Genomic DNA, 23,830 nt, shown 5'->3' with positions numbered 1-23,830 from the left:
TCGCACAGAGGTGCACTTATGCATTCCGTGAAATACACTTAAAAAAAGAATCGCATGAGATTAAGAAATCATGAGAATATCTAAATATAAAATGACAGGTATTTCTTTACCAAGTTTTTTCTTTTCTTCAATGCCATATGCTATCAACTTCAAAATTTTTGTAAGTGAATCCTTTCTTCTTCCTCTTTGCATTGGATTAAATAAGTCTTCTGCCTGGAAAAGATTTATTTGAAAATATATTTTAAAATAAGTGATTAAATTCTTTGCAAGTAAATAATATATAAATATAAATAAATAAAAACATACATCTGAGAGGAGACCTCCACATAGCCTTTAAAGGAATGCGGAGAACCGACCAGGGCTTCTGACCTAATGTCCAATCCTCACCTTCTCGTGGTGCACCCTGTTGGGTATCTACTTTGATACTGAACGAACGAGGATAAGCTGGCAATTTGGGATTTAGCCGACCAAATTGTATTCTTATTGGTTAAACCAAAATAAAAAATGATGGTACAACATGACAAAATTTCATGCCGGCTGGGACGTCGCCCGGATAAACAAGGCCCCCGTTGTTTTCGCCAGGGAACCAGGGCGAACAGCGAAAAGTCAGCTACTGGAACAAATCTGAAAACAAACCCCAACTCAACATCACCAGAGTTAAAGATCGGTACTATCAACGTAAGAAGCCTCAATGGCAAAGAAATGAAGCTAGCTGAGGAATTAGATAAGTACCAGATCGACATAATAGGGGTGACTGAAACAAAAAAGACCAAAACTGGTGAGATCTTTCTGAGCAATAAATACAAAATGTTATATTCAGGCAATGACAATCAAGGAAAAGGAGTAGCCATAGTATTCAACACAAAATACGAGGCTAATCTTCTTGAATGGCAGTCAGTCTCAAGTAGAGTAATGTGGGCAAATATGAGAATGGGGAACTGGACAATGAGACTTATTTGTGCCTATGGTCCCACACAAGGTTCTACTAAGGTAGAAGTGGAGGAATTTTTTGAGGCTTTAGAAAAAGCAACTGACACAATGAAAAAGGAAAAGTTGGTCCTTGTTGGGGATCTAAATAGTAGAGTAGGAAATGATTGTGAGACATACAAAAATATTTTGGGAAAATTTGGAGAAAAGAGCAAAGCTAATAATAATGGCAAATATCTGTTGGATTTCTGCTCAGGACATGGACTGGTTATTACTAACACCATGTTCCAACATAAAAATGTGCACAAATTCACATGGAGAGAAGAGGCTAGGAATAAGAAAAGTCTCATTGACTATGTTATTGTTGATAGTGATGTACAGAGGATTTGAAATTGAAAGTGATCACTATTTAGTCTTGAGCAGGATAAAATTGAATTTCATATTGAAAAGAATAACATGTAAGAAAGTTTTAAAGCGAATAAAAGTTGAGCAGCTCTCAGATGTCAACTGTAGACTAAAATACAGAAATATTATTGAAAAGAAAATGAAAGAGTTTGAGAACAGGAATCAAACCTTGGAGATTCAGTGGCAAACTCTGAAGGAAACATTGATTGATTCTGCCAGAGAGGCATGTGGTGAGGTTGTGTGCAAGGATAAAAAAATCAGAACTCCCTGGTGGACACAGGAAGTTAAAGATGCAGTGAAGGAAAAGAAGAAAGCATATCAAAAGTTCCTGGCAAATAAGTCAGCTTTTACTCTTACAGAATACAGAGACAAATGTAAGAAAGCTAAACAGTGTGTAAAACTAGCTAAACAAAAGTCATGGGAGGACTTTGGCAAGAATATAGAAAATAAATATCAAGAAGGTGGCAAAATATTCTGGAGGTTGTTGAAGAAGCTTAGGAATGGAGGAAAGAGTGCTGTAAAAGGAATTAGAGATCATAAAGGTGACATGAAAACTGGAGAAAAAGATATCCTTGAAGTATGGAGTAATTACTTTGAAAAACTGCTAAATGAAACAAGCAGTGATGACAGCCAGTGATAAAAAACACTGACCAGGCATGCAGTCAGGAATACATATCCATACTTGAAGTAGAAAAAGCCATCAAAGGCTTGAAATGTGGAAAGGCAGCAGGAGTAGATGATATTCGACCAGAAATGCTGAAGTATGGTGGTATAAGTGTCTTACAGTGGCTGCACTGCATAGTTCAGAAAGCCTGGACAGAGGGACGAATTCCCGATGATTGGAGTAGAGCTCTCATAGTACCCATATATAAAAAGGGAAATAAAACTGAATGTGAGAATTACAGAGGTATTTCCCTACTGAGTGTTCCTGGCAAGATCTATGCAAGTATACTTGAGAAACGGTTGAGAAGAATTGTGGAAGAAAAGCTTGGTGAAGAACAAGCTGGATTCAGGCCAAATAGAGGCTGTCAGGATCAGATCTTCACTTTACGACAAATAGTCGAGAAAGCATGGGAATATAACAAAGATCTGTATTTAAGTTTTGTCGATTTGGAAAAGGCATATGACAAGTTGCCAAGAGAGAAGCTATTCAATACGCTGCAGTTATATGGTGTCGATGGGGCATTATATCAAGCAATACTTAGTCTTTATTTGAGTTGTGAGTCAGCAGTTAGAATTGAAGGAAGTACAGGAAGATGGTTTAATGTTAAATCTGGTGTGAGACAAGGATGTACATTATCCCCTCTGTTATTCATTATCTATATGGATCACATTATGAAGGAATGTGGTATTAAACCTGATATCAAAATTGGAGATGTTAATGTCAGCTCTTTGCTTTATGCGGATGATGTTATACTTCTAAATAAATCCGCTACAAGTCTGCAAGATTCTCTGACTAAATTGAATAGCTGTTGTAATAGATATGGTATGAAGGTCAACAATAAAAAGACAAAGACAATGAAAATAGGCAGAATCATTGAAAATGTCAACTGTGTTGTGAATGGAGAACCTGTGGAACAAGTAAAACATTTCAGCTACTTAGGCACAATTTTTACTGAAGATGGTAAACTAAATATAGAAATAGACAACAGAATCAGCAAAGCTGGTATCGTGGGAAGTCAATTGAATAAATTCATATGGAATAAGAAAGAAATTAGTCGGAACACTAAATTAGCTGTATACAAGACTGTGTTCAAACCAATTTTAACTTATGGATCTGAGAGCTGGGTCAGAAGTAAAACACTTGACCAAAGACTAGAGACCGCAGATATGAGAGTCCTGAGAAAGATTAGAGGCGTGAACAGATGGCATCAATGCAATATCATATTAAAAATGAGGATATTAGGAAAGAACTTGACATTGTCAGCATCCAGGAATGCGTTAGCAGAGCTAATCTCAGATGGTATGGTCACTTAAATAGAATGGGAGAGGAAAGATTAGCAAAACAAGTGTTCTCTGCCAGGTTGGCAGGAAAACGACCCAGAGGAAGACCAAGATATAGGTGGATTGATACGGTACAAAGTGCCTTAGACGATAGAAATATAAGATCTGATAATGTTGGAGTCTTGACAAGTAACAGACTGATTTGGAGGAAAATTGTAGATAGTAAGTTAGTAATGATGTAATTTTTTCATGTAGTACTGTCATATCCTGTACACCCCTTGAGGGTAACGTGGCAGGAATTTGATGATGATGATGATGATGATATATTTTTTTTTAAGCATTCAGTGGTATAGTAGAAAACAAAGTTATATCAAATACATTATATTGCTTCTGACACTTCTGTGAATAGGGACTATGTTAGATTAATGTCCAGTATATTTACCACATGGATCCTGTTCAGTGTACAAAAATCATAATTTACTGATTAAATTCTCTTTACTACTATTGTGTGTGTGTTTAGTATACCTATTCAGAGGAGTGAAATGAAACTACTTGATAATACAGTAACAGAGTATATGATATGCAAGCTAAAGGGTATTGGTATCCTTTCTGATTTATGCTTACATGGAGGCCCACAATGTAAGAAGTTGAAACCAAATCCAACAGAATTGAGTGGCTAATTCTTATTCCCAAAGTGTCTAATATCCGTATATTGTGTGTTTTTTTGGCCAATCTTTTGGCCAGTTTGCTTGTTTTTCAGGATGAAAAAACCCAAGTTTTTGGAGGACGGAACAACCTGCCACCTCCATGAGATTGGCTAACTCGCCTTCAGATGAAAAGCCATGATAAAGGTTCCATCCTAGACAAGATTTGAACTTAGTTCTTTTCAATCAAAGGGTATCATCAAAATCAAAGCTAAGGAGAGGCAGCTCTATCAAAATAGAAATGTGCATAAATTCCAATACACAACACAGGAAAATTTTCACAAATTATGTTAATGTTGATTATGAGGTTTTCAGATTGCTTCAAAACAAAAACTGTGTAGGGATATGAAACAAAAGGTAATTGCCATTTGTATAGAGTAGAATAAAAATGAATATCGCATTAAAAAAAGACATGTACAAAGTTTTAAAATGATTCAAAATTAATCAAGCTGCTGCAATATGTCACAGGTAGACTCAAATATACAATATTACTGGAGAAAAAAAGTTAATGATTCTGAAAACAAGAACTAAATATTAATTAGGGACCTAATGGAAAAAAAAACTGAATTAAGGATTGATTGAATTAAATCTGGAAAGTATGTGGTGAAGTAGTTTGCAAGGATAACAAAATTAGAACTCCATGGTTTTACATGAACATAAAATCTAATAAACAATAATCAACTCTAATTGCTTTTGTGAAAATATTTTGCCATCTTCATAATTTTTTGTCTTTCCTATTTTTCCAGAAGTCTTCGCATCTTTGGTTTAGCTACTTTTGCATGTAATTTAGGTCAAAACAGTGCTAAATACTTGTCAGAAATTTTCAGTGTATTTTTTTTTTTTTTTTTTTTTTAAAATGTTGGGCCTTGTTATATGAGAGGTTGGCTGGTCAACCTATAGTACATTAGTACTGTATATGGGTTGGAAAAGGAAAAACTTGTTTACATTTGATTTAAAAGCATGTATATTGTATTCCTTGGGAAATATGTCGGGAGAAAGACTGTTCCATAGTACAGCAGTAGCAGGGATGAAGGAGGAGGAAAAGAAACTTGTTCTGTGAGTTTCAAGGTGTACTGTGAAAGGATGTTGGGCAGCAGCAGCTGTATGTGTTCCAATGGGCTTAGTACAGAGTGGGGGAATTATTGATGCTGTTTCAGGTGAACATTTCCCATGGAAATATTTATAGAATATACAAATTGCAGAGACCAAACGTCTATGTGAGAGTGAGGGGAACGAGTTGATAAGAGATGGGTCATTTATCAGTCTAATTGCTCTCCTCTGTATTGAGTCAAGCATTTTGAGGGAGCTTTTAGGAGCCCACTCCAAATGTGAGAGCAGTATTCAACAGCTGGCCGGATTTGTGATTTGTATACGGTTAACAGCTGTTTAGAGATGAAGTAATGTCTTGAGTGAAAGAGCAGTCCTAGTTTTCTGGAAGCTGGAGATGCGATGGTTGTGATGTGTTTATGCCAGGAGAGGCCTGATGTCAGGGTAATTCCGAGAAGAAAAATCTCATCTTCTCTGAGAATTTGAGTGTTATCAAAAATAATGCTAGGGGAAAATGGTCCTTCTTTTGTGAGAAATAAGACAGAACTGAGTTTTAGCGTTGAAATTGACGAGGTCATCTGAGCCCCATTGGAGGATGGCTTGAAGGTCAGAATTAAGGGCAGTGGTGGTTGATACTCTGTATGTTGAAGTGAGTTGTGTAGAGTAGGGTTTGTCAAATGAAAGGGAGGAGTGCAATGTGCTGTCATCTGCAAAACTGTGTATTGGGTTGGAGGTCAACTGAAGTAAGTCATTAATATACAGAAGGAAGAGGGTCGGTGAGAGAACTGAACCTTGTGGGACTCCAGCATTAGTTGGATGGTGGGAGAATAGGGAGCCGTCTACCATCACACAGTGTGCGTCCAGACAGGAAGCTGGCAATCCATCTGCAGAAATTCTGAGACAGTCCAAATGATGGGAGTTTGCTTAGTAAGCTTTTGTGCCAGATCCGGTCAAAGGCTTAGTGGGCTTCTTGGTATAATGTAAAATCAGTCCATGCTATGCCTATTCAAATCCATCCATTTGAATCACACCATAAAGGATAGTGGCATTTGACCAGATAACAAAATCAGGGATGCTAAAGTTGTCTCTCTGTTTTATGCAGATGATGTTATGTTCTTAAATATTGAGATATGTGGCCCAGTAAGAGATGGTATGTAAGTGATAAGATAACACTCAAAACATGTAAGTGATCATAGATTTACAGAGCTCTGATCAATGATTACATTTTTCCTTCTATTATTCTTAAACATTAACTGTTATTTTTTGAACTCTTTAGCATATTAATTTTAGTGGAAATATGGAGAGATGTAGTCAGACAGCTGAATAAATTACAATAGAAATTTTGTTTTGAACCATTATTAAATACTGGTAGCATAATTCAGAAAAATTTGCAAAAATTGTTCTAAAGAGCCAGAGACTAGGCAGGAGGAGGTAGTTATGTACAATAAATGTTGCAGAAGAGATTTTGCTGAATATTTGAAAACATAATGAATATAGTGAGGAGGAACGTATTACATGAATATTTGTAAGTAGTTGTATATAAACAACGAAGTAAAGCAAACAACAAATATCTTAAGCAAGAAGTCGGGCACTGCGTAGTGTTATAGCTGTAGAATCTGGGGGCGAAGATAAGAAAGGCAAAATTTGTAAGATTAGTTAACGGCAAGTTACTTAAATGTAAATAATTTGAAGAAGAGAAATAATTAGAAGGAACTGGTAGATCCAAAATGACAAATGTTCTCCTAATATGATTAATATTAGGAAAATCTCTGTAGCTGCATTAGTTTCAAAGATGTCCTTTGGCTTTAAATCCCATCTAGGATGTGAAGAGTCCTTTATCAAGACTCTTCAACTGAAGGTGAGTTATCTGGTTTCACAATTAGGTGGCAAGGTTTTTCATCCTGCAAAACAGGCAAACTGGCCAGAAGGATACAAGCATTTGATATAATACACCACACAGAAAGTATTAACTGGCCTATAAGAGTGTTAATTAGGTTTCAAAGAAGTTACCTGAAAGTGACAGGCCATTAAGTTTAACATACAAGGGACAAATGGGATTCACGTGAAGGAGGAAGGTAGCAACATCAACGGACAAAAAAACTTCAGTTTGAAGAAGAAACTGGTGTGAAATAGTAGAATCTACTGAAGATATTTTTTAATTATGTAATTTCCAACATGATTCTAGTTTACATCGATTCCATGGTATAGGAAATTGGAAATACATTATAGAGAATAGACCATAAGAAAGTTGTTTGAGTATGTCTCCTTGGTGTGAAGATTAAGGATCTGAAGTGGACTATTTAGAAGAAAATAAAGGGTGATCAAAATTAAAGTATCCCCGTTTAAAGCCTTGTGGAGTGCCATCCAGTGATCCAAATGCTGCAAAATTTTGCAGGAATACATTGCGCATCATGTAGAAGCTATATCTGAAGGAAAAAATAAAATAGTCCCAAAATTCCAAAGTGCTTTGCTCATGAAGCTGTACTACCTAAACAATTTCAATGCTGTTGCTGCACTCCACAAATTTCATCACCTGAACAAATGTCAACGAGGGCCCTTATTTCCATGTGCTTTGCGATAAATGATCACTTGTTTTGAAGAAATGGGATGATTGGGAGTTAGACCTGGTAGAGGTTGCAACCTAATCAGTTCATTCACAACAAGTGAATGAAATTGCAGTACACCAGCTGTATCAAGACACATGGATGTGCTTTACACTGTCTGGAATATTCTACAGAAGATTCTGCATTTCTTCCCATTCAAGATAACCCCAACACAGAAGTTCCACCAGTAAAAGAGAAGATCGAGAGCATATCTGCAAGGGTAGATGGTAGCAGAGGCAGCCTCTTTTGGGGATTATCACTTGGAGAAATAGGAGAATATATAATATACTGCAGAGCCAAATGGTATCTGGAAAGAATAATAATAGGAGTAGAAATGCTGACAATGCACTGATGTTTCTCTATGCAAATGTGACAAGTATTGATAATAAAGGGAATGAACTGGTGGCACTGAGCCTTAGCTTCTCTGAAAATTACTGGAATCAGTAGAACATGGCTGACAGAAGATCTAATAGGAACAGAAGTAAAAAAAGTATAGCATATTTCAGCAGAATAGAAAGGGCAAATTGGAGAGTGGAGTGTTACTTAATAAATGATGAGTTGTTTTCTTTCAGAGTGGAAAATTTGGAAAGAAATGGCATGAATAGTTTAGAGAGTGGAATACTTAGTGGGATATCTTGAATTGTATGTTTGTGAGATCATAGTTAATATATAGAGTTAATATATATAAAATCAAAACCCATCCACAGACTTCTGAAAAATATCACCTCTTGGTGGTGAAGGTTATCAACCAACTAAAACCCTACAATCAATATGAATTCCAGACCCCAACCCCCACCCCCACCCCGGATATATGGGCTTCTGAAAATACAAAAAGAAAATGTACCATGCTATGCCCAATCATAGACAGCATAGACTCACCCACTTACAAACTAGCCAAAAATTTAATCAAAGTGCTCACTCATATTACTGGCAACACTGTCTTATATACAAAAAACTCAGCCCACTTCAGTGGGCTTAAATATTCATAAATAAGGAGGAGATGACCCCTCCTTATTTATGAACATCCCACTTAAAGACACTTTTGATCTGATCAGAGCAGAATTTCCTCATATCTCAGAATTGTTTCAGTTCAACATGAACTCAAGCTATTTTATTTGAAAAATTCTAAACAAACAAACAGAGGCCACAGCAATGGCTTTTCTTCTATCCACCCCCCCAACAAACTTTTTATGGAGATTTTTGAAAAGAATGCCTTAAACTCTGTTCCCCCCCCCTTCCTCCACAAACTCAAATCTACTCTCTGGCTATACTATGTAGACTTACTTGTTCCCTTTCACTCCATTGGGAGCATAAGGACTCAAACATGGATCTCTATCTGACTCTGTTTTGTGCTTATCTCTTCATCTGTGTCCAGCTCTTTCCAATTGTTTTCGGAATCTTCTTCTACTCCTCTCTGTCAGCTTATCTTTGGTCTACTTCCCCTCCTCTTTCCTTGCAGATTCCACTCCAATGCTTGTTTGACTGTGTCATTTTATTAGTACATGTTAGTCTAAGTTTTCTTAGTACATGCCCTATCCATCTCCATTTTCTCTGACTGACATCATACGTTATTGGTTTTTGATTAGTTTTTTGCCATATTACTTTATTGGACATTTTTTTCTGGCCATTTTACTTGTAGAATTCTTTTTAAACATTTATTTACAAAGCACTGCAGTTTTTTCTTAATTGCTTTTGTTGTTGTCCATGTTTGTGATGTATAGAGTAGAACTGATGTAATATTTCAATTAAATACTCTCTCTGATTTTGTGTATTAAATCTATTTCCTTTGATCTCTATATTTTTCCTAACATGTTAAAATTCTCTGTGCTCTCTGTACCTTAAATTTTATATCTTCTGATACTCCCTGTTTAGTTGTTATCGATTCTAGGTAATTAAAGTTCTCCACTTTTTTCCTAAAATTTTACCATTCAGCACCGTCTCCTTTTTTGTTTGTTATTTATTTCATTATTTTTGTTTTCAGTTTATTTATTCTTAATCCAACAGTCAAGTCTTCTTTACAGAGTTTTATTGTTTCTATCTTCATATGTTGTTGTGTATGTGCCAGTAAACATATATCATCTGCAAAATCCAAGTTATGTAGTTGTTCTATTAAATTCCACTGTATTCCTTTTGTGTTTTTCATGATATTTCTTATAACCAACTCTACAGCAATAACAAATACTTTTGGACAGATAATGCAGCCCTGTCTAACTGCTGTTTTAATTTCAAACTTTCTAAAAGTTCTCCATTGTGAAAGATTTATATTTTATATTTTCCATAATTTTTTTTTAACTATGTTAATTTTACATTGTATGCCATAACATGGCATTAATTTCCATATTGCTTCTCTGTTAATTCTGTCAAAAGCTTTTCCAAATTCGCCAAAGCTGATATAAAGATATGACTGTAATTCTATTGACTGTTATATTATTATTTTTAGTGCTGCTATTTGTTCTTTACATGACCTTAGATGGCATTGGTGTAGTTGTGGTTCATTATAGTTGGTGGATTGTGGGTGGTGGAGATAGAGAGTTGTAGAGTAGATGACCTCCCTCAATGAGTGTTTTGACTCCCTGGAGATGTCAAGTAATAATAATAATGATGACCTGTTGGCCCTAAATCATGCTCGTGTTTCTTCCAGCTATTGGTCTATTTCTTTTTTATTCTTTCTAATATTTTACATTAATATTATTTTGCAATATTATTAATGTTTAATAATGATATTCCTCTCCAATTACTGCAATCAGTTAAACCTACTTTTTTTTTTTAATCAGTAACCAAATATTCCATTCATTTAGCCATTCTTCTGCATCCATATTTGATTAAGAAGTGGGTAGAGTATATTCACTATTAAATCTATATCTGTTTTTATTATTATATAGGTATATCCATGGATTAAGAAGACTCATCACAGGAGATCTGTTATCCACACATTTGCCATAACACACAATACCTATTGTTAAATTGTGAACGAAGATATTTTATATATTATAATACTTCATTCATATTTAACATAATCCACCATGTCATAAGCAAGACTTGTAAATATTATTTGTTATTAGTCTCTTGCTTATTCATATAATTGCTTTGAGTTTTGTTTATTATCAATTAATTATATAATCTTAGGATATGTATTTGTAATAAAAAATACTCTATATACAAATGTCATTCATTTTATTTACTTTATTCTGTGAAATTATTATTAAAAAACTGTGTGTATATAAATTTAAATGTACCTTATGTGAACTGTGATTTTTTTTTTTTTTTTTTTTTTTTTTTTTTTTGTTATTTCTCTAAGTGAAAGTAATTTTATGGAATTCTACTGACTGGATTTGACTGGCTGCTGACGGAGAAACGGAGTTATTTTTAGTTAGCTCGTGCTGAGAGCGTGAGCTACTGTGTATAAAGAGAAAAGCCAGTTGATATAAGCTAAACTGGTTAAAACCGGATTTTGGCAGGAAAGAGAGAACGTAGTTGATTGGAAAACAAAAAGAGAAGAGAGAAGCCTTAGAGACAGCATAGAGATTGGTAGCGAGTGGCAGAAGAGGAGTTGATGTGTGCCATAAATCGACTAGGAAAGGACAAGGAATTAATAGGCATTTCAAATTACTTCTATGGGAGTTCTGATACTATGATAAATTCCAAATGGTTAGTGGAAGAATAGTGCAGAACTGAAGTTGATACATAGAAGAAAATAAGGAATTAGTAGATAACTTAAACCAAGTGAATCAAGATTTGTGTATTTCTGTGTCTACAATCCAGTTATTATAGTGGAAGATTACCTTTGTATTGTGTTGCCATTAAGTAAAAAGTCAACGAGAATTTCAAATGTGCTTATGCGACTTCAATGTGTAGAAGCAGTAACTGGTAAGAGTTGCCCTTTCTATAACCTGTGAAATTATAACTGTTAACTCCGTCGGATATATTTTGACCTTAGTTGTGGTGTTATATAATTAATGGTTGGATGTAAGATGTACTGAAGTACTTTCCCTTCAAAATAATAAGTGTTATGTTGTTCTAATAAGTGTTAGCTGACTGAGAAAGAATATAGTGTAGCCTGTCATAAAATCAGTTATTGTAACATTAGGAAGCTTAAACTTTTAACTATTCTCAACTTGATTGACTGAGCATAAAGAACTGAAAAGTGAATGTTTGATGGTTAATGGATTGTAATTATTCTGAACACTTTAAACTGAGCTAATATATTTGTAATATGACTCATCTAATTTGATAGAGAGAACTATGTGAAAGAAATACTAATGCTTTAAGAATTACGAAGGGTTAACATTAGTCATGATCCTCAAACCAAATTGAGAAGTTACTAATATCTGAATATGAATTCTTGTAATTTTTCAATTGAATAACTTTTGCAGATAGTTATGGTTGAATGTATATGTTGTACTATTCCACATTAAATGTTTTCTTTTGTTGAGTTAAACTTGGTGTTCGACTTATTTTCTTTCATTGCACCGCTCATAAAACTAATCGGGCCATTGTGGAAGCCTTAAAAGCTATTAATAACCTTGGTCTGAAAACAAAGTGGTAAAATAAGTATATTTGATGATTGATTCCTCTATATTGTTTAAACTAATCTGAATATAGGGTGGCGCAGTATAATATAAATTTCTTTATATTCAGATGAGAGCATCAATCAACAACTAATGAATGAAAACGGAATTTAAAGAGGTAAAGATAAAATTAACAAACCAACAAAAATGGAACAGTCAGTTAGGTAGGATGTTCCAACACTATCATATCTCACCTTAATCCTCATTTACTTAATAAAGCACTCACAACCACCTTCCCCCCCCCCCCCCCCAAGACAAAAATCTAGTCCTAACAGCCTTGCTAACCACACTTTTACACAACTTCCACTGGTGACCCCATGTTCTCTCCCTTCTTGCCATGTACTGAAAAAAAAAGTCTTCAGTGTCAATCCTATAAAACCTTTTTAATAACTTAAATGCTTCTATCATGTCTACTCTTTCTTTGCCTATCAGCTAATTTTTGTAGTCTACAACCCATCAATCTATTCTAATAGGAAGCATGAACCACAGTCTTTGTCACTCGCTACTGAATACTCTCCACCACTTCTTTATCTCTAAGGAATCCAGGAGCCCATAGCCTTATTAAAGCTTTATACAGGGGAAACAACAACCTCTCTATCCCTGCTAGTTAGTGTGTTCTTCAACAACCATGTAATCTAATGTGCTGTTTGGTGATCTTTGCAATTTGAACTCTAAACTTCAACTCCAGCCAACAATCACATGTGAGTCCATACTCTCTTCAATTTTCTGTAGTTCAGTTATATCAATATAGTACACAGCTTGTTAGTGTATCACCTTACACCTGGTCACATTAAACTGGAAGTCATTTACCTTTGCCTATACTGCTAGTCTAGTTAAGTATTCCTGCAGGATCTCTGCATCACCTTCATTTATTCCAAGTTCTTCCACTGCTCTTTAGCATCATCAGCAAACAACTGAATATTTCCTAAAAATCATTTAATACATCATTGATATACAAACTAAACAACAAAGGACCAAGTACTGAATCCTGTGGTATGCCACTGCTCATTTGCCTTCTCCTGGACTCAACTCCTCCACTCTTTGATATTTGCCCATCAGTCATTCCCCAATACAAATCACAAGATTCATATCTATCTCCTCCAATTTATGCAACAGAGTTCTATGTGGAATCTTGTCAAACATTTTTACAGAGTCTAGCAATATCACTGAGTATCCATTTTCTCTTATCCAACTCCACTGTCACTTTATTATAAAATGTAAGCAAATTACTAAGGCAAGACCTACCCTTCACAAAACATGTTATCCCATACAGAGTATCATGTTCCTATCCACCCAGTCCTGAATTCTGTCTTTCACCAATTTCTCAAATACCTTAATTACCACTCCTGAGATGCTGATTGGCCTATAATTTGCTACTTGGAACCTCCTTTATGAAATGAGACCATATGGCTCAAATGGAACTTTCCCACTACTGAGGCTTAAATGAAACAGCTTGGTCAGAGGAGTTGATAGGAACACAGCCATCTAATCCCATGACTGTGTTCCCATTGAGGAACAGCAATATTTTAAGCATCTCCATTTCTTCAACCTATCTTCTCCTATCAGTCAATGTCACATCTTAAACGTGCAATGACCAAAAATTAATTCAAAATCAAATCTGTAATGAATCCTAGGTGTTTCTGGCAGCGCTCGGCATTGTTGCATTGTCCGACTTCACTGCAGCCTTGGTTCTGAACACACAACATGCATATGCCGTCGTGCCACGCAAAGCTACCAGAAACACCTCTGCTCAGATTCGAGACTATTGTATGTTATGAATTGCTGTGTTTTTACTGTACATACACATTTTTCTGCTCTTACAGAAACATAATAGTTTAATTATGGAAAATAAAGACTTTTAATATTTTCCTACCATCATTCATACCGTCATAATTGAAAAAAATATTTTTTGGTTATGGATAAGTGGCTAAATTTAGACAGAAGAGGTAAAAATACTGATGAAAATGAGGCAGAGTCTTTGCTATCTGGTTGTAGTACATCTAAATTGACAAGAAAAAGAAAATATGTCGAATCATTTTTGCAATATGGATATTTACTTCTAATAATCATGATGGTGCGGAAATACCTCTTTGCTTAATTTGAAATGAAATTTTGGCTGCGGAGAACATGAAACCAGCCAAACTGAAATGACATCTTAATACCAAGCGTGCAGCGTACTGCAATAAAACAAAGGAATATTTTGAACTACTTTTAAAATCTTCAAATAAAAAAAAAAACGATGCTTTGAGAAATTTGTTACTGTGAGTGAAAAGTATTTACTTGCATTTTGCAAAACTTCTTATTTAATTGCAAAAACTATTTTTAGCTCTATGCAAAAGGAGAAGATCTTATGTTACCTGCTGCTATTAAAATGTTCAGAAATTGTTCATGGGAAAAAGTAAGGGGATGAAATTCGTAAACTTCCTTTATCGAATGATACTGTTTCCAAGAGAATTTTTGAAATTAGTAATGGACCAATTCCAGCAGCTTATTATCAGGCTTAAGTGCAGCTCAAAGTTTGCAATTCAGTTAGATGAAACAACTGATATTTCTAACACGGCACAGTTTTTACTTTATGTTGCAAGATATGTTTATGAAGGAAGAATACATGAGGGATTATTGTTTTGTTGCTCTTTGGAAGGGCACACAAGAAGGGACAAGTTGATGAATTTTTCACAAATGAAGGTTTACAATGGAAAAATTGCATTGGAGTCTGTACAGACAGTGCTGGAGCAATGATGGGCGAGAATGTTGGATTTGTAGCAAAAATTAAAGCTGCTGGTGGCAATGAACACATCACTTTTACTTACTGCATGATCTACGGGAGGCACTCGCAGCCAAAAAAAATATCACCAGAGTTAGATGTTGTGCTTCCCTATACTATCAAAATCATTAACTTCATTAATGATTTTGCAAACCTCTGCAAAGACATGGACTTCGATTACAAAAGCTTATTACTACATGCAGAGGTAAGGTGACTCTCAAGAGGACGAAGTTTTAACAATTATTGAAATTGAAAGATAAAATTGTTATATTTTTGACTGAGCAGAAATCTGATTTTGTTAATTTTTTTTCATAATGACTGATGGCTTTCAAAACTATGTTATTTGTTGGATATTTTAGAAAAACTCATTGATTTAAACATGTTGCTTCAAGGAAAAAAACTGTAACATATTTATGTTAAAAGATAAAATTGAAAGTTTTACTAAAAAGTTAATATATGGAAGAACAGGTCGGAAAATGGTTCAGAGAAGACTATTGTTTTATCCAGAATAAAGAGAAATGTTTTTGCTTATTGTGGGATAGTTTAATTTAGTTATATAATAAATGTTACACGTGTATTTATCCTACTTTCATAACTAATTAATTTGTTAATTGTTATCATTTGATAGCTTTCTAGCTTTCTCGCATACTTAGCTTTGGCCTTCATTACCATAGAGGTTACCCTTTTACCTTCTTTATTATCCTTTCGACTCTGGATATATAGTCAATACTGCTTTCTCCAAATACCTCTTGATCACCTCCCATGCACTACCAACACTGCTTCCCTCTAAATTTTTATGCCATGGCACTGCTGAACATCACTCCTCAGTTTGTCATAATTACCTGCTTTGTAATTCCACATATATCCCTTGTTAACAGAAAATTCTGCATCTCTGGCAATCTCCCAAATCAAGACTACATGATCACTTTCCCCAAACAGAGGCAGTGTAGCTAGATTGGTTAGTAAAGTTTTCTGATGCAATGATCAGATCCAGCACTCTTGAACCTCATTTACCCTCCATTACATGTTGCCTCAGGTCTCTCAGTAACTGTATAAATTCCATTTCCTCCCCTGCTTGTGACCATTCCTTCTCCCAATCTATGTTCCTATGGTTGAAATCCCTCATAATAATTACTCAACTTGTATCACATGCTAATTTGCAAGGGCATGTCATCTACATTCTCCCTTAGATCCCCTGAATTATAGCAGCAACCAATTACATATTTAGTCTGGCTGGCCTCTATCTCACACCAGACAGCCTTAAATGAGCTGCCTTCTGCATTTCTGTAACCTGATGTACTTCAACTCTTTGTTGCTTTAATTCTCTGCTATCATTAGTAAAACTCCTGTTTTGCTAATGATAGCAAAACTGTGTTTCCTGGGTGCAAAAATTCACAATATTCCCTTTGCCATCTGGATGCAAAAAGGTAAAACAAAAGAAGTAATTGTCTTGGTTGCTACAAATGATTTGAGAGGCAAGAAGCATGCTATGAAGGGAGGATGTAAAGGAGTTATTAAAAGAGGCAAAACTGAAGAGTGAGAAGGTGAAGACTGTAAGTCTCCTACCATGCTACAATAGAGGCGACCTGAGGAGGCACTGGTAGCCAATGAGTCTGTACATAGATTGTGCAAAAGGAATGATGTGGAGTTTGTGGATCTATGGTCTCTGTATGAAGGAAAGAAGGCTTTGTACAATGCTAATGGACTATATCTGAATGATTTTTGGTGTTAGGTGTCTGGAGAGAGCTTTGTTCACTGAGCTTGTGAAGAGCAAATTCAGGGAAACTTAAGCAATTAAGGTGGAAGCAAGTGAATGTGTGTAAAGACACTCATGAAGCGAGTGAGTGTGAGAATGACCAAGTGAGGAATCTAGTCTATCAAGCAAAAATATTGAATAAGGTAGTCAATCCAAAAGTAAAGGCAGGCAGGGGATTAAAGGGATGCTGCAGTTTCTATATACTAATGCCAGAAGTATCAGGAACAAGAGGGAGAAGTTTTTGGCATTGGTTAGACTCGGCTAACAGCAGATGATGTAGTTACAGGAAAGATAGGATGGGGGAGGAGTACTGCTGATGATAGCGGATGAATTGCAACAAAATGAATAGGAGACAGGTAGGAGGGTGGTTGTTCATTTGAAGTAATCTGGTGGGTGTGACATTAAGGCCAGTAAGACAAAATATACAGTTGGTTGTTGCTATAGGCCAGGGAGTTCCACAGATGATCTGAAAGACATACGTCGCCAAATTAGTACAATGAGTACAGGTCGAGTGAGGGGGAACTTCAACTATGGAGATATAGACTGGAAGGAAGAAAGATCACATGGTAGGAAGGAAATACAATTTATACACCTCTGAAAGATAATTACTTAAGGCAGTATGTGATGGAACATACTAGGGGTGAGAGAATATAGGATCAGAAGAGCTATCCATAACCAAGGTGACAACATTGCTTCTAATTGGTGAAAGTGACCATGCAGTCTTGACTTGGGAGACTGTAAAACATGAGGAATATTCTATCAAGAAGGGATAGTTGTGAACCTACATGGCAGGCGATTATGACATGCTTAGGAAAAAGTTTAAATCTGTACCATGGCATAAAACAGTGTGAGGTAAGGATGTCAGTAGTGCATAGGATATAGTTAAGGATCATCTAGCAGAAGCTGTATTAAATTGTATACCTAGGGTAAGGAGGGTTAATCAGGCAGGAATTAGATGGATGAGTAATATTATTACTCATCTGCAGTAGCAACAGTATCTCAGGTGTGATGGTAAAAGTACTAGAAAAATTAGTCAAAAAGAGAATTCAAGAATAGGTAGATAAAAATATGATACTGTATGAGGGTCAACATGGCTTTGTGAAGGGTCGGTCATACCTTGGTAATTTATTACCTTTTTATAATAGAGTAACAGATATCAAAAAAAGTGGTATATGGAGGGACAGAATTGAGGCAAAAAAACAGGTTACTAGTGGTGTGCCGCAAGGTTCAGTGATGGCACCATTGCTGTTTAATTTGTACATAAATGAATATATATAAATATAGGAAATAACCTGGAAGGAATCATTCTTTGCTGATGATGCCAAATTAGGTAGAGTAATAGGTAATCAAGGCAATGTGGACTTGCAGAACGATTTAAAAAGGCTGTCAGTATGGGCAAAAGTTAATGGGCGTCAGTTTAATGTCGAATAATATCAAGTTATGCATTTTGAGAAAAATAGATTTCAAGCTGTGTATCATATTGATAGCACTGTACTGCAGGAAACAGATAAAACTAGAGATTGGGGGGGGGGGGGTAGACAGAGAGTTAAAGTTTAGAGGACATTATTGCTAAGGTAGCCCATAAGATCACTTGACTATTGAAGAACACATTAACAAGTAGAGATAAGGAAGTTGTTATTCCTTTTTATAAGGCTTTGATATGCCCACATCTGGATTACTGTGCTCAAGTCTGGTCCACTGAGTTTCTTGGGGGATGAGGAATTGGTTGAGAGCATTCAGAGGCGAGTGACCAAGAAGGTGAGTGGCATGTTTCCTATGAGGATAGATTGAAGGTTGGTGGATTGCAGAAATTGGTTGATAGGAGAAAAAGAGGGGAATATGATAGAAACATTTATGTTGCTTAAAGTGTTCTATAGGATAGCTGCAGGGGAAATGTTTCAGCATTCAACTAGAGAGAGAGAGAGAGAGAGAGACTAGAACAAAAAGTCATCCCTGGAAGTTGAATAAAGGTGTGGTTAGTAGGAGTGTGAGGACTAGATTTTTTGTTTGGAGAGTTATGAACAAGCAGAATGGGTTGCCAGAGTCAGTTGTAAGTGCTCTGACTGTTAATGGGTTCAAGGACAGGTATGATGGATTGTGTGGATAGATTGGTTCTCCTGTGATGATTCTTCGGACTCCATGGAGGGTGCCCATATAATAATAATAATATATTAATGCTGCTTTTCATCATCATCACCCCTACAAAAACATTTAAACATGGTGTGATTAAAACTTGAGTTCATTGGGCACAAAAGCTATGTTTTACTGATTCTCTTTTAAATAATGAACTTCCATTTATCAGTACCACTTTCGCAGTAAAGGTTATAATACAAAAACTAATAATTATGGCTTTCATACTAATCCTCCTCGAGAAGAAGTTTCTAGAATTTCAATGTCATATGTAAAAGGAATTTCAGAGAAAATTGCAAGATATTTTTCAGCAGACTGACCTACAAGGTTCATTCCATCTATTTTTATTAAAACTAAATTCCTACCTATCCTCTCCAAAAGATAAACATCCTCCCCTTTCTCTCCCCCCCCTTTTATCATTGAGTTAACAGGATCCCTTGTTCAAGAATCCTTTGTTATTATGGGTAGATTCACTGTTATGCACAGATTCATGTAGAAGAACATTGAGAGTATATTTTACTTCAAAAGTCTGATAACATTGGTTTAGCTAGCTAGGCTTTTATCCACTAGGCATAGAATTCATTGGAACAAAACTAAGTCCTACAAAAAAGTTATTTTTTTATTCTTGAAAGATGACACAAAGCAAGTTGTGAAGTCACATTCACCGTTTGAACATCAACAAAAACGTTTGCCTTAAACTTGCTGAATTTTGGACAGTCATGATAAGTAACACTCTTCATTCTTGTGTTTCTTAATAATGTAATTATTTCTCTATATTGTAACAGTTGTAGATGAAGTTATCCTCCTGCAGGTGATAGTATATATGACAAGGGGGTGAGGGGAAGAGCTGGAAAGTTCTGATAAACACCTAGAACAAAAATTATCATTATTATCCAGGCTTCCATGGAGTCAAAAGACTCATCGTGGGAGGTCATTCTTAGGAAACACAAAGTTTATAATACCACTCCTTGAACTCATTGACTGTTTTTGCTCTAACCACTATTTCAGGCAATGCATTCCACAATTCAACCACCCTCCACACAAAGAAACCACTCCTCACCCTCTTGCTCACAGCTTCCTTTCGTAACTTCCAGGGATGTTCCCTTGTCATCGCTCCTTCCTGCCATTCAGCCAAGTGAAAGAACTCTCCAATGTCTACCCTGTAACTGCCTCCCAACAGTTTAAAAGTCTCGATAAGAAGGAGAGGTGATATTATTGATAAGAAGAGGGAGAGGTGATAATATCCACCAAACGCTGCAGCCTACATTCCCTCAGTTGATCCTCGTAACTGATATTGTACAGTCCTGAAACCATCTTTGTTATCCACCTCTGTACCCTTTCCACAGTTAATTTATCGCTTTCAAATCGTGGGGACCAAATTTGAGAACAATAGTCTAAGTGTGGTCTGATCAGGGTCTTATACAATGGAACGATAACTCTTTTATCTCTATTGATAAGAAGAGGGAGAGGTGATAATATCCACCAAACGCTGCAGTCTACATTCCCTCAGTTCTGGTCAGCGTCCTTCTCAGTATTGCAGCAATCCTCTGGGGGATTACCTTCACCATCTTTGCAATATACTCCCTGAATTTCAGTTTTCTAGCAATCATCACACCCCTGAGCTTTTGTCTCCCCTACTTCCTCCAGCATAACTCCTCCAATCGAGTATGCATTCTCCCATCGATGGATCCCAAATTTCAAGACTTTACATTTTGCTGCATTAAACCGACATCCCCATTCATTTGCCCATCTGTCTAGTTTATTGAAATCCTCTTGCAGGGCTGCCACATCTGCACTATTACTGATAACCCTTCCCGGCCTCACATCATCTGCAAACAACTGAATATCCACTTGCAATCCATTGATATAAAGGTTCAGCCTGTGGAACCCCAAATGTAACCTTCTGATTCCTTGATTTTGCCCCACCACACACAACTCTCTGATACCTATTAGATAGCCAATTATGAATTCATTTGACTAACCTGACATTTAAACCTATGTGCTGCAACTTAAATATCAGCTTCTCATGTGGTACCCTGTCAAATGTCTTTGCAAAATCCAAAAAAATGACAGTATATGTCTTTCCCTCATCAACTGCTTTTGTCACTTTATTATAAAAGGCAATCATATTAGTAAAGCAAGAACTCCCCTTAACAAAACCATGTCGATTTTCACCAATAACATTACCCTTATCTGCCCAATGCTGTATATAGTCCCTCACTAATTTCTCCAAGACTTTAACAGCTACTGATAACACACAAACTGGCCTATAATTAGACACTTCCAGTCTGTTACCACCCTTATTGAACAACTTCACTATGTCCTTTGCATCAGTCACTGTATTCCCATTTTTATTCCATAATATCATTCTTCCACAATCATTTCTTCTCCTACTGGCCACATAGCTAAAAAAATACCTAGGATTTTCTTTTGATCTTAGTACCAATCTCTTCTAATATTCCAGTTTTGCCTTCCTCATAATACTGGTCACTCTCTAGGCCTACGTCTTATATTCTTTGTGCATCTGCCCTCCACCTCTCTCCTTATATCTCTTCCATAATCTCTTTTTCAACTGAAGTCCCTGTTTGATATTGTTTGTCATCCACTTTACACCAAATTGTGTCCGCTTCTTCACTTGTGGAATACAGGTGTGGAATACTTACTATTGCTGCTAACAAATATTCCTTCACAATTTCCCAAGCACTAATGATATCCTGGCCTTCCAATTCTGCCCTCCATGGAACTGCTCCTAGTTGATACCTAAGACTATTATAATCACCTGCCTTATAATTTCACATACGTTCCCTTTTCTTTGATATGCCTGCTTCCTTCATTCATCTTCCAAGTCAAAACCACATGGTCACTTTCTCCAACTGGTAGGAGAGATATCACCTCACTTATTGTCAGCTCTTCTGATACTATGACCAAATACAAAACTCTTGAACCTCTTGTTCCCTCTATTACATGTTGCTTAAGACATTTGTCCCTCAAGAATTCTAGAAATTCCATTCCCTTATTACTACATGCATTTTCCTTTTCTCAGCTTATACTTCTGTAGTTAAAATCGCCTATAACAATCGTTTTTCATCCCGCATACATACAAATCGGCCCTTCAGAACACACGCAATTTACAGACAAAAATTACTAGTTGTGGTGGTGTTGGAGGTGGGCGGTAGATGGCGTTGATTCGTAGTAGAGGTAAGGTGTAGAGACAGTTGAAGATGTCCTCCCGCGATGAGTCTTCGGACTCCTTGGAGGTAGCAGGAATAATAATAATAATAATAATAATCATTCTTCTTGCACTTGCCAAGCTCAACTGCCTAAACATCTCCTGCTCCCCACCCTCTGTGCTCCATGGTTTGTAGCAAAACCCCACTAAATATCCTGTCTTGGCCACTTCTACCTCACGCCATATGCTTTCAAAAACCATTAGTGTCACTGCCTTCCAAAGCCTCCACTCTTAAAGCACATAAGTCATCACTTATCATAAGCAGTACTCCACCACCATCACGTTTTCCCTTCCTATCCTGCCAAAAAATGCTGTACTCTGCTACTTCTATTCCTGTTATTATATCATTTTTTTGTCAACCATGTCTCAGAGATCCTAATAATCTTTGGCCAGGCTGATGCTATCAGTGCCACCAATTCATCTCCTTTATTCCAGATATTCCTTCCCAAAGTATAAAGCATAAAAATGTCACTGCTTCTATATCTATCATTATCCCCTCCAGATTCCACTGGACTCAAGTGTTACTTGATGTCATCCCCCTTCTCCCAAGCAGCCATTCCCACAAGAGGCTACCCCTGCTACCATCCACCCTGGGAATTCCAGTTTCCCTGCATTGACACACTGACTCATTCAGAAAACAGCAATCTCTCCAGATGCCTTCGTCCTTCCTCATTCAAATGCAAGTGGTCTCTCGCATACAGTTCCCTTCTGTCCTCAAATGCCCTCCAAGCATCCACACATTGCCAATCCTCTCTTTTGATACATTCTAGCTATTATGCTATTCAGTATTACTGCTCTTCTGCTCAGCTCATCACTATCGTACAGCAACACACACACACACACACACACACACACACACACACACACACACACACACATACACAATCTTTCCTCTCTGCATTTTCTTTTGCACAACCTCAAGCAAAATCTCAGATCTCTCTCACCGCCTATTTACACTTCCTCTCAAGTCATTCGTACCCACCATCACAATCATTTCATCCATCCTTTCACCCCTTTTAATTGCCATAGACACATTTTCTATCGTCCCTCCAGGCAAACACACCTCTGGCTTCCTATCTTGCACACCACAGATCATCGAGTCTCCATACATCACACCACTTAACACTCTGTTCCTTGACTGCTCACCTGCATCCCTCACTCTCTCTCTCTCTCTCTCTCCCCCTAACCCTTTCTCTCTGTGTTCCCCCTACTTACCTGCTGTTCTGGCATCACTCTATCCTTGGTTCTTCCAGCACTCCCTTGCATTCTTCTCATTTCCTCTCTCTAACAGTTTCTATTCTCCCCTCCTATATCATTCCCATAATTCTCTCTCACTCCCTCTTTTCTATTGTTTCTATTCTCTCCTCTTCTATCATTCCAGACCTCTCTCTCATTCTCTCTCTCTCTCTCTCCTACTGTTTCCATTCTCTCCTCTTCTATCATTCTCAAAACTCTTTCTCACTCCTACTCCGATTCTCCTAATCTCACCTTTCATACTTCTCATCTCATTCACAAGACATTCCACCTTCTCTTTCAGCTCATCTATCCCTCTCTGCAGGTTGGCCACTCTTACTCGCCATTCATTCTCCCAATCAAGACCATCTCCAAAAACTTCACAGTCATGCAAGCCTTCCACACTCCTGACTCTTATTTTCTTATTCATATTTTGCTCATCATTCTCTTCTATCACACTACTCGTCTCCCGACATTCATTTCTCGTCCCTGATGCAATTAGGTCAGTTATCGAAATACC

General features: G+C 36.6%; 1 protein-coding gene across 4 annotated transcripts in view; it reads right to left on the bottom strand.

Moving 5' to 3' along the window:
• The window catches only part of LOC150100364 (nostrin-like), a 398,805-nt gene that overhangs the window by 159,974 nt on the left and 215,001 nt on the right, over positions 1–23,830 (bottom strand). For all 4 annotated transcript variants that reach the window (XM_090402920.1, XM_090402918.1, XM_090402919.1 and 1 more), the window contains exon 9: positions 111–213. In XM_090402920.1, coding sequence (XP_090259046.1) covers positions 111–213 — 103 coding nt within the window. The remainder of the gene's footprint in view (positions 1–110; positions 214–23,830) is intronic.

This window comes from Typopeltis vanoorti, chromosome 13 (genome assembly GCF_054136105.1).
Source record: "Typopeltis vanoorti isolate ZY-2024b chromosome 13, IOZ_Tvanoo_1.0, whole genome shotgun sequence".
Taxonomy (NCBI): domain Eukaryota; kingdom Metazoa; phylum Arthropoda; class Arachnida; order Uropygi; family Thelyphonidae; genus Typopeltis; species Typopeltis vanoorti.
The sequence above is the reverse complement of the archived record's forward strand: the minus strand, read 5'-3'. Positions and strand labels throughout refer to the sequence as shown.